This window comes from Centruroides vittatus, unplaced genomic scaffold (assembly GCF_030686945.1).
Source record: "Centruroides vittatus isolate TY-2023 unplaced genomic scaffold, ASM3068694v2 contig_933, whole genome shotgun sequence".
Taxonomy (NCBI): Eukaryota; Metazoa; Arthropoda; class Arachnida; order Scorpiones; family Buthidae; genus Centruroides; species Centruroides vittatus.
The window spans coordinates 18,817-30,991 of NW_027122618.1; the positions used below are offsets into that span (position 1 = coordinate 18,817).

The following is a 12,175-nucleotide window of genomic DNA, read 5'->3' on the forward strand; positions in this document are numbered from 1 at the left end:
TTGACAACAGATGTCAGCACTTGACTGCATCGTCTTGTCTATCGTCTGTTTTACATATTTTTGTCCAGGTGGTGTTTTGTTGACTTAAAAAGTAAATTATTTCATTTTTCGCATATTCATGCAATAATATTACTACAATAAGTGCATTTATGCTATAATAAGTTTATTAAGCTATAATAAGTCAACGTGAGACATGACGAATCGCACGAGACTAGTCGCCAACTATACCGCACAGATTAAAAATTCCCATTAAAAAAATCGCACAAATAAAAATCGCACATAAAAAGAGCGCGTAAAAACAGGTTTGACTGTAGATACCAACACATGCATGCAGATACACGGAGTTTTTTTTTTGTTTTCATTTTTGGGTTCAGATTTTCTTCAGAATTTCGAATTCGCAAAATTCTTCCACAGTCAAATTTCACACGAATGCAGTTCTCTCCCATATTACATACGTTATGGCTAGGAAAGTAAAAGGAAAATAGTGACTTCTATTTTATTTTGAAGTGTGTCTTATTAAAGTATGAAGTATAATAGTTATGTTTTATACATTTGTTTCTTTCTTTTGTTTTTCCAAAATGGTAAAGGCTGCAATAAACATACTGACAGAAAAGATATAAACAACTGAATCACAGTAATTGTTCACGGGTTTCCATCTGACGAAAAGCGTGGCTGCATGAAAAATTCTGGGTTTCATCACGTTTCTAATGTCTACATACAGGCAAGTTTTCCAATGATAAAATTTGTCTTAAAGGTCATCCTTTTGTTGAGTTGATTTTTCTGAAAAGTTCTATCTTTAGTTATTCATTTTAAAGGCAAACAATGACTATTTTATTAAATTAGTTACAAAACACTTGTGTAACATTAAACTTTCTGAAGTTTATTTTTGTAGAATATATAAAATTCTGAATGTTTCTAAATTATTTTTCAAAATAATCAGATAAATATCCGGTAATTCACTAGCAAAGAGTAACATGCCTGCTGTCTTATTGTCTAACCAATTACTTGAGTTTTATGAAAATAAAATGTGGTAATGTGCCAAATGAAGATGTCTACTGATAGACTTTATATGATAAACTTGCCCAAATGAAGTATTAGAAACGTTAAGAAGACCCAAAAAACTTCATGCGGCGAACCCAGTATAATCGTTCAATCGGTTAATGTACTGTACTTGACATTTGCGACCGAAACCAGTTAGTATAATTATACCTAAATCATACAAACGTACTAATAATTATATATGATTAGTTTTTATAAATATACAAAATGATATTTATTTGTGTATCATTATATCAATGATACACATGAAGAAATAAAATATAGTGTTGTGGAATATCATTCCACAAGACTACATTTTATTTGTATTTTAACATTAATTATTTGATTTAATTGGTAAGATGTTGAAATTTCTCTATTGTTAGGTTATAATAAATTCCAATTTCTCAAAATTTGAGCCAGGCGGAGAAGGAAAATTTATACTAAAAGGACAACCAAAGACTAAAGTAGGATTGTTTGCAGTTGATAAAGCTCTATATTCGCTTAGGGACGAACATAGATTTACAAAAGAAAAAGTAAGTAGGATTCTATTCTATTAAAATCTTTTCTCTTCCTGGTTCTTTCTAGCAATCCGTTTCTGTGTTTGATCTGCTCCACAAAAGGGTGAGGTAGCAAGAGTTAAGGTTTGACGTATCTGGAAGAAGTTTCCCGGTTTTCTTCAAACCGTACGGATCTGATCTCCGCTCGCAGAGCGGTAAGCTGCCACCATTATTGCTAGACCATTCGAACTATAATATCAAGTTCTTTGTAATTTAATAGATAAATAATTTATGTATTAACTAGCAGATAAATTCAGCATTGCTCGGGAAAAAGTAACGATAGCGAAGATTAAGATTATTACGTTATAGTCACAGAAGAAAGAGAGTAATTTTATCAAGAAACTAAATATTTAATTTCTAAAAAAAGGTCGAATTTAAAAGTCGAATATTGTAATATTGTTCGATTTTCACGACGTCTTCTGATTATATCGTTCGATTTTTATCGAATGTTCTAAAGAAGAAGAGTCGAGAAAAACTGAATTAATCTGTTTAAATTTGAAAATCGAATATGTTCTAACATATTACTTTTTTTTCCCCCTCCAGCGCCCTTAAATCTCGCACGACGCTTTCTCTTGTTCTCCATTGTTTCTTAACACTTCTGTTGATACTTAACACTTTCATTGTCGATGGAAGTGTTAAGTCTTAATCCTGTCCCTCTCCCCCGTGTAGAGGAATTTCGAAAAATTTCTTCTTCGTGTACGTTCTTGTAACGTACCCTAACTGTGTACCAAATTTCAACTTTCAACTCCTAACCTCTGCGCTGATTATTATTATTATTATCAACTCGTCTCGATTATATATATAGATTAAACTTTTAACCAGTTTGTCTAATTCCACAGATGTTTAAGAGAATAGCACAATCTGATTACGGTTATGGATCAGGAGATACAATGAATGCCTTAAAGATCCTTTCCGATGCTGGTGTAGTAGTTTTTGGGAATTTCCAACTACGAAATACGAATGGTTATTCTATAGGTAAAATTGTTTTAAACTTGTACATTATTGTTAAGTAAAACTAAAAAATTAACACTAAAATTTCAAAATTTTCTTTGATTAAACAAAATTTCTACAGGAAATAATCACTTAAAAATGAGTAGCTTCAAACCACAGGAAGACGATGTCGTTATCGATAATAAAATTGATAAAAGCAAGGAAAACGATGCATCAAATCGAAGTGATTTCGGAGAAAGTTGGTTATTCGAAGATTTCGAAATCGGGTATTATATTTGGTACAATTGCAGATGTGAATGATGCTGTTAGCACCTTAACATTGATCGCGGTGCGCATAGATAACATAGATGGCAACAAGATGACGACTGGAACAGCTGTCCTTGGGTTTCACAGTTGGAGGCAAAAATCTGCAACTGTTTAGGAGATTTCTTTATTTTTTACCGATAAATATTGTTAGAATCTTTGATTACTGTGCTATACTGTTAAACACGCGATAGGCTTACCGTGACTGCCTACAGCTCCTGTATGAAGGCTTTAGACGGATTTCGGCGCTATATGTCGTGAAGGATCACATTCAGAAGCATGATTCCCTTAAATGTTTGTTTCGATGGACATGATCGACAGTTCTGTTCAAGTCCCAACAGTGTTATTCACATCTGCATTCTTATGTTTTATTTTATCTTGACTATTTAATTAATATTACGAAAACTTTCATAAAATAATAAAGTATGAGTAAAAATACAAAATGGAAAAGACAGGGTGCCGGTTCATCAAATATGTTGTCTTAACGGACAGCGTATATTTTTACGGTTTTTTTTCGATTCCCTGGACACAGTTTTACAATATCTTTTATGTAAAACTGTACAAATCCGCCATTTCTGATTGTATAAAACGCTGTTTCAATTTTTGAGATTATTTCTACTTTTGATTAGTTTGAAACAAAAACACTGTAACTAGAATGTTACTTTGTGCTTTATACACTTTTATCTATATCTACTCTACATTCTATACAGTGGTAGATTTCTGCACAGGCCTGAAAGGAAGGAACCCTTAAAATTTAGCTCTCAAATTAAAAATAAAAATTATTTTATTTTTTTATTATTTTTTCATAATAAAAAAATTGACAATTTAGCAGTATTCCCAAAATTAAATTGACAAATGAATAACACCAGCTATGACATGGTTTGCGGTCAATGGATTAAGCTACTAGATTTTTTTAATTTTAACGATTTTACCTATCGAAACTTAACAATTCTTGTACTATTAAGGTTCAATTTTTATAATTAATACAATTTGAACATCAGTATCATTTTAAATACAGCCAGGCTGTTGTCATTTTATACTGGTCAATTTTCAATGTTCCGTATGAGCGTAGAAGGCACACTGTATGGTGTAGGGGTAGAAAAATTATTTAAAGAGGTTCCTCAAAATTGAAAGTGCTAAATCTGCCACTGATTGTATATCTATATTTTAAATATTTTACATGTTAGAAGGAAAATGTTCCATCACCGCCAACCGAAACCGAAACCTACACTTTACAAAGAAGTGCGATTAATAGAGACTCATCTCTGCCTGAATTAACTATAACCAAATTACTCAAGACAGAGACAGTTTCTGAAATATTATTTTTCAGTTCGTTTGATTTCAATTCTAATTTAAATAGTATACAGTAAGCAACTTAATGTATACTATGTTATAGTATACAGTTAGTTGCTACTGGTACAGTACATGGAATCAGATAAACCACATTTGGTTTTTTTAAGATGTCGTCTAAATTTTGTTTTTTCTTTTTTTATGTTTCTTTATTAACCAGTTTTTCACGTAAACAATGTTTTATTTGTGTAACAAATTGAATTTTATAATCCTTTATTTTGTTTTCTATTTTTTCATATAACTTTTGAAATAGATAATAATGTGACTTACTAAGTCATGGCGAAATTTTGTGCGGGAAAATTAATTGTTGCATAAACATGTTTGTTGTTCCATGCTTTTTCCCCTTTTCATATAGAAATTTACCGAATTTTGTCTTTATTTAGGTAATTACTTCGAGCTACCTACAGTTTCAAATAACGATAATTATTTCACAACAACACGGTGTTTACAGTAAATGTTTTATAAGTTACAGTAATTTTTATAATTTGTCAGCGAAATAACCGCGGTAATTAAGGATTTAGCTTACTATCTTAGGAATTCGAGATCGAGTTAAAGCAAAAACTTCATGAAAGACTTTAGATGTCTACAATTTTAATTCTATCCCCTGTCAGAACGAATAGTGACTTTAACAATGCCCATTATTGATTCTTCCAGACTCTCAATGAGTGCGATGAAAGATTAAAAAAATAACAATTGATGGCAATTTTTCCATGTGTGAGTGCGTATGAAAAAGTTTCTTACTTATTTGCTTTAATTCGATCTCGAATCCCTAAGATAGTAAGCCAAATCCTTAATTTCTGCCCAATTACAAAAATTACTGTAACTTATAAAACATTTACTGTAAATACCGGGTTGTTGTGAAATAACTATCGTTATTTGGAGCTGTCGGTAGCTCGAAGAATTACCTAAATGAAGACAAAATTTGGTACATTTCTATTTGAGAAGGGAAAGAAGCAAGAAACAACAAACTTGTTTATGTAACAATTCATTTGACCGCACAAAAATGTTACCATGACTTAGTAAATCACATTATTATCTATTATAAAAACTTGTATGAAAAAATAAAGAACAAAATAAAGGATAATAAAATTCAACTTGTCACACAAATAAAACATTGTTTACATAAAAAACTGGTTAATAAAGAAACATAAAAAAAGAAAAAACAAAATTTAGAAGACATCTTAAGTAAAATGAAATTCTCGTGTTCTTCATGAAATTCTCATTTTTATGAATATGAATTGCTGTATTCATCAAAATGTTATTACTTTCACATATACGGGGTTATACTTAACTTTTCATAATTTATTATGGATCGTCACAAAGTATTTTTAGGTCAGTAAATAATCTATAACATTTAAGGTATGAGAAAGAACTAAACATTTCATGTATCTTTTTTACAGTAGTAGGTATTACTGAACATTGAATATCTAAACAAGTGTAGGGTATGGAATCGCCTAGGCAAGCGATTTCGACCCTGTTTTACTATAACGAACTTTCTTGACAGAAAAACTGTTAGAAACGGTTGTTAGAAATGTCTGTTGGAAAGATCCATTGTGTTTCAAATCGACGATAGACAGACGATTGGCTGGCAGAGAGTGACCGTTGGCCGAACGTTGTGGAAACATTCGAATTTGATTGGAAGAGGATTCAAACACCTGCCGCTATATAAGCAGTAGTTTCGGCGGGAACAGAGGATTTGATCGGGATCGTTTCTATCGAAGTTCGAACTAGCTCTCTCGTTGGACGTTACGGAAATCTGGTGAAAGTGAACTCCAGTGGTTTATTTCAAACTTGTTCCTGACTCGGAGGTGTTGCTAATTATACGTCTGTTTGCAAAGATCGTAAGGAATTTTTCCAACGAACTTGTACAAATATAGTCGATTGTCGCTTGGATAAGTGTTTGTGCATGATTAATTGTAACTCTATTTTGTATTATTTTGTACATTTGTATTGTAAATATAAACTTTGTGTTTTGTTAAACCGACTAAGTGGTTATTTTGAACATTACTGGCGCAGTCGACAGGATACTTTGGATTACTTTGGATTACGTCGAATTATCCTGGATTACACTCAAAAGAATCAGAAGAACTGAGCTACGACAGAGGAGCAGACATACAGAGCATCACCAGCAATTAGACCCAGGTAAATTCTTTGTTTCTCGCTAGCACACAGAGATGCCTAGACGCACGAAATCGTGGCAGCTAGAGGCTAGGGATTGGAAGGATGACGAGCAGGGAACGTTGCGTAGGACAAGCAGGTCAGAAAACGATCTGAACGCGCTTAAGATAGAGCTCGAGCTCGCGAAAATCGAGGCGGCAAGCAAGGAGAGAAGAGCAAAAATCAAGGCGGCGAGCAAGGAGAGAAGAGCGGTAATCGAGGCGGCAAGCAAAGCTGAGGCAGAGGCAGAAGCGACAAGAAGAGCGGAAATCGAGTTTGAGACGAGGAGGGCAGAGATAGAGTTAGAACGGTTTAAGTTATGGCTGGGGATCACCGGAAAATTAGACGATACGAGGTGGCAGGAACAGCTAACACGACCCGAAAAACTTAAAGTCGAGGGGAACCGCGACTTCGGAGATAAAGCAAGCTTGTCAGGGAACAAGCCGTGGGTGTAATTGGATAGGCCAAGGGAAACTGACCGGAGGAAAAGAGGGCGTCCTGATAGGCTGGTAAACGACGAGGCTGAACGCATGCGACCCAAGGCAGCAGACTGCGTGGTGGTGGAAGTGAGAGCATCCAAACTCTCTTGCCCACCAGGGAGAGGGAAAGCAAAGGATCGGGTCGAGGCAATGCGGGGAGAAGAATGGCCCATGCCTGTAGTTGGATCGAGGATGGAAACCTCTTGGGTCAGGGTGGCCAATGTCCCCATGCTAATAGCAGAAGGTAAGCGCAACTCACAGGTAGACCGGGACATTAGAGAGTCTAGTGGAGTCACGGCAAGACGAGAGGAGATAGTTCACAATATCCAACTCGAAGTCGGGAGGTCGCTGAAGGGAACTGAGATAGTAGGCGATTGAAGTGGTCCCCCAGCTAAGGATGTTTCGGGAACAGAAGCGTCGGGTTTAAGGGAGTCATGGGTCCCTAAAGCAGTGACAGGAACAAAGGAGAAAAGCCAACTGGTTGGAGCCTTTGGTCACCGGGTTGATAAACTAACGATCCCGGTATAATTGGGGAAGAAGAGTCCAACAGGATCTCAAGAATCATGGCAGGTGTCGCGTGTGGTAGCGGGCATGTTAAATCAGACCCAGGGTGTACCTGTATCGGAAGAGGAACATCGAAAGGTGGGTGACCAGAAAGGAAATACCCAAGAGAAAGGGAAGAAAGATCCCACGAAATCACGGGAGTCGGGCTGGTGTCACGTGTTGTAGCAGGCATGTTAAATCAGACCTCGGACGCACCGATATCAGAGGAAAATCACCAAAAGGTGTTGGACCAAAATAGAGATACCCAGGAAAAAGGGAAAGGAACCGGAACGTCTTTCGGAGACGGCGGACATCAGAATTAGCAACAGTGAGGAAAACGAGTCGGGTCCACGGGACACCAACGTCCAAGATAGGTCGCTCCCCTGACCGTCGGAAGCCGCCGGGAGCAAAAAAGACGTGCCGGTCCCCAAAGACAGCATAGGTCAGGATAGTGGTATAAGCAAACCAATTAATCAGACTGCAAGACTCCAGGAAAGAAAGGATAGGGTGTTGGGGTTAGCTTACGAGACCCCGCAGGGAGAACAATCAGGCGGCCATAAGGTCACGAGTCGCATTCACCGGGGTTCATACCGTCAGGAAACAGCGCCGGGTATCCGAAGGTGCTGCCAGAGTTGGCACGAGCACCTAAGCAGTGTGTCAATTTGCATTATGACGGCTTGCATTATGACGCTCACAGGGGCTGAGGAACTGGGTGTCGGGGTACGATTTTGGTCAGGAAAGCATACCGGGTCAACAAAATCGACGCGCTGGAAAGGGAAGAATGCGAGGGTGGCCGCCGGAGAAGGTTAGAGAACGGCGGAAAGCAGTCAGGCCAAGGTGACAGAGTATAAGTCTGCCAAATACAGACTAGTACGGTCAGAATAGAATTTGGCTCGAGTGGGAGCGTCAGAAAAGTAGCGATGGCTCTGCCTACGCGTCAGGTGTACAATCGCAGCCGGAAACACAAACAAATCGGGGATTTTTCCCTATGTTCCCTGCTCTTAGCGTAGGACGCCAGGCTAGTAGTTTTAAAGGATACTTGTCATGGATTGGACTAGGGAAATAGCATCAAGATACACATAAGATCATAGTAAAAATGCGCGTGGACATCGAACTGATTGAGTCGTATCAGGTTCCGCAAGCATTTCTGTGCGTAAGTGTGAGTGAGTTTTCCCGGTTGTATCGGAGTTAAGGGTCAGTCCGCACTAGAGGACATTTGTAAGATTGCTGTATGTTGTTGTTGGATCAAACAGGCTTGAGCTAAGCTCAGTTTGATCCTTGGCTGTAGAGATGTAGGGTATAGAATCGTCTAGGCAAGCGATTCCCGCCTTGTTTTAATATAACGAACTTTCTTGACAGAAAAACCGTTAGAAAAGGCAGTTAAAAATTTCCGTTGGAAAGATTCGTTGTGATTCAAATCGACGATAGACGTACGATTGGCTGGCAGAGAGTGATTGTTGGCCGGATGTTTTGGTAACATTCAAATTTGATTTTTTTTAAACTTTTTTCGCCCTGTGGGCACTAAGAGGGCCTCTTTTAGAAGGCCCATTATGGGTTCGGCCAAACCCACAATGGGGCTACTGGGTGGTGAGGGATGGGGTTCAATTCGAATTTGATTGGCAGAGGATTCAAACATTGGCCGCTATATAAGCAGTAGTTTCGGCGGGAACAGAGGATCGGATCAGGATCGTTTCTATCGAAGTTCGAACTAGCTCTCTCGTTGGACGTTACGGAAATCTGGTGAAAGTGAACTCCAGTGGTTTATTTCGAACTTGTTCCTGACTCGGAAGTGTTGCTAATTATACGTCTGTTTGCGGAGATCGTAAGGAGTTTTCCGACAAACTTGTACAGATATAGTCGGTTGTCGCTTGGATTAGTGTTTGTGCATAATTAATTGTAACTCCATTTTGTATTATTCTGTACATTTGTATTGTAAATATAAACTTTGTGATTTGTTAAACCGACTGAGTGGTTATTTTGAACATTACTACAAGATTAGTTTTCATATTAGAAATATCTAATTAAAAGGTTACCATTTATAATTACAGTTACATTTCTTTAAATTTTGTTACATTCACTGATAACAAAATCTAAAGTAATGTAACTGGATGCCTGAAATAGCCATAACTAATAGCAAATCCTGAAAGCCCTTTAACAATATTATATAATACAATAATTTGAAGTATGGTGTAAGTTTGTATTAATTTTAAACATCGTTCAGGTAAAATTCTCTATTAATGCGTTATTTCATAAACTGATAAGCAGCTAACATTACACGACTTTGAAATTTTGCTTTTAATATATCAATTAATCGAATTTTATTTTTATTATAAATTTTATTATTTAATTTTTAAATATTATTAGTTTCACCAAAACTGTATTTAATAATGAAGGCATGTCTAGTAAAGCAACTTTAACATAGCTAGATGAGCAAAGTCAACATTTTTACTTTACTTATCTACTTCTTTTAAAGTAATTTTACAAAGACTGCCCCATTTTGTATCGAAGGATATTGCCGACGATAAAAATTTTTTTTACAGGCATAATGGAATTTCAGTGGTGAATACAAGATTACCAGACAGAATCACAACGTGGATGATACAAGCTGTTAGTGTGTCACACACATATGGCATGTGTGTTACTGATGTCAAAGAAATCAAATTATTTAAAAGAATCTTTCTTCAACTAAATATTCCATATTCTGTTGTTCGCAACGAACAGTTGGATTTACAAGCAACTGTATTCAATTATTTTCCTCAGAAAATTCCTGTAAGTACAGTTGACAAATGATATATGTTCTGTATTTAATATTTCAAATATTGTATTATTTCATAAAATGTCAATTAAGGGATAATATTATATGAAATAATGTTATGTGCTTTGATTAATTTTAATTAACAACATTACTTTATTAATACAAACTATTATACCGATAAAGACTAAATTTTTCTCAATTCTAAGATGGATTAGAATTGAGGAAATTATTCCTTAATCTGTCTTAATTATACAAACGATTGGACTGTTGGACCATAGCAAAACAACGCGTAGATAACCTGTTGAGGTGGATATGCTATCCGGGAAAACATTCTATAAAAAATTAACCCTTTATTTAAATGTTAAACATTTAAAGAATAGAAGGAAAATTACATAAGGCCAGCCCTTCGGTCATTTTAAAAGCCTAAACCCACGTGGTAAGAAGATTTGTCCTGAGAAGATTTTTTATGAAAAACTGGTCCTAATTTATGAGTTCGACATGTGAACATAAGCTGGAAAAATCTATATGTTTGCTCTTTGGTGAGGCATAAAACTGCTATCCACTACCGGTGTGCAGCGAGATTACAATGGCTGTTTAAAAATAGATAAAAGTGAAAGCAACATTTCTTAAATAATCATTTTAAGAATTTTAGTTCAAAATATTATTTTCATTAAGTAATTTTAATTTTTTCAGAAATTTATACCTACTTTTATTCCGGTACTTTTAAAAATTTTTACTGATATTTAACAACACGTTGTTACATAGTAAGTAATGTGTATTGTATTATTTTAGGTGACTGTTTATATGTATGGCGTAAAGAATCTACATAGTGGAGTAAAAGAAGGAGAGAAAAGCGAACAAAAAAATATCACAGTCGAACACAATTCTACAGTGACAGTGCATTTTTCAATTGTTCCATTAGTGGCTCAGGATTATTTCATTCGTGTTGTGGCTTTTAGTCCTTATGGAGGAGATACTGTGGTCAGAAAATTACATGTAGTGGTAATATATTTTATCTTTAATTTGCCAAAATATCATTTAAATTACAAAATATTTTCTTCGGATTTCAAATTATGCATAAATATCACACGTGTTTCAATCATATGTGAAAATGTTGAAATTCAGTTTTCAATCCTCTTACAATTCTGATTAAACAACATATTGAAAATTATCATAATTTCGAAGAGTAACTTTCGGGATACAAAGATCTAATATTTTACTAATTAATCATGACTTCCGCAGATTTCTGTTGATAAATACAGTGAAACTTCGCTTAACAAGCATAGTTCATTTCAAAATCTTACTCGTAATGCGAAACACTCGTTGAGCGAATCAGTTTTTCCCATATAAATTTCATGTAAAATACAATAATAGTAGTAGTCAAATGACACATAAAAATCACAAAAATTGTCAAGTAAATTTTACAAATAATTTATTAATACTTATCTTATAATTGGTTGAATTTTGATATAAATTAAATTTTAAGATATTGTAAAATTTATTTAAATGCTAGGATCGGTCATGGAAGCATACGGTTTTATTATTACCTGCGACAGTAACAGAAATTATTCTGTCTCTCCCCGTTTGTACAAGTCACTTGATAGCTGCATTGCTGCGATAAATAATTTTTCTTTCGATATTCCTGATAATTTTCCTATTGTTTTGCGTTATTTTAAAGTTAACGGAGAAATATGGAAAGGTAATGGAAAATTTGGTTTTGTAATTGTTGATGATGACGGAAGAATTAACGAAGTTAGTAACAACTTATATCATTCGTTCGAGAAATGTTCGGATGTTATGAGGAAAGTTTATGTTGAAAAGAATAAAAAGAATATATTAATATTTAAAAAGAAAAATTGTGGATCGAGACATTATAAAGTTACTGAAGTTCATAGAATCGATAGATATGTATTTTAAACATCCAAGTAACTGCATAATTGCAGGACCGTCACAATGCGGAAAGACTACATTAGTAAAAAAAATTATTCGTTGTAAAATTTATGATAAACCATTTTAAAAAATTTTATGGTGTTATTCTGTAT

At 35.1% G+C, this 12,175-nt stretch overlaps 1 protein-coding gene across 1 annotated transcript in view; it reads left to right on the forward strand.

Moving 5' to 3' along the window:
* The window catches only part of LOC136984844 (complement C3-like), a 42,407-nt gene that overhangs the window by 8,795 nt on the left and 21,437 nt on the right, over window positions 1-12,175 (forward strand). Inside the window, exons 12-16 of the mRNA XM_067281986.1 lie at window positions 1,422-1,571; window positions 2,435-2,570; window positions 2,668-2,812; window positions 9,919-10,147; window positions 10,926-11,135. Of these exons, the coding sequence (XP_067138087.1) occupies window positions 1,422-1,571; window positions 2,435-2,570; window positions 2,668-2,812; window positions 9,919-10,147; window positions 10,926-11,135 (870 nt within the window). The remainder of the gene's footprint in view (window positions 1-1,421; window positions 1,572-2,434; window positions 2,571-2,667; window positions 2,813-9,918; window positions 10,148-10,925; window positions 11,136-12,175) is intronic.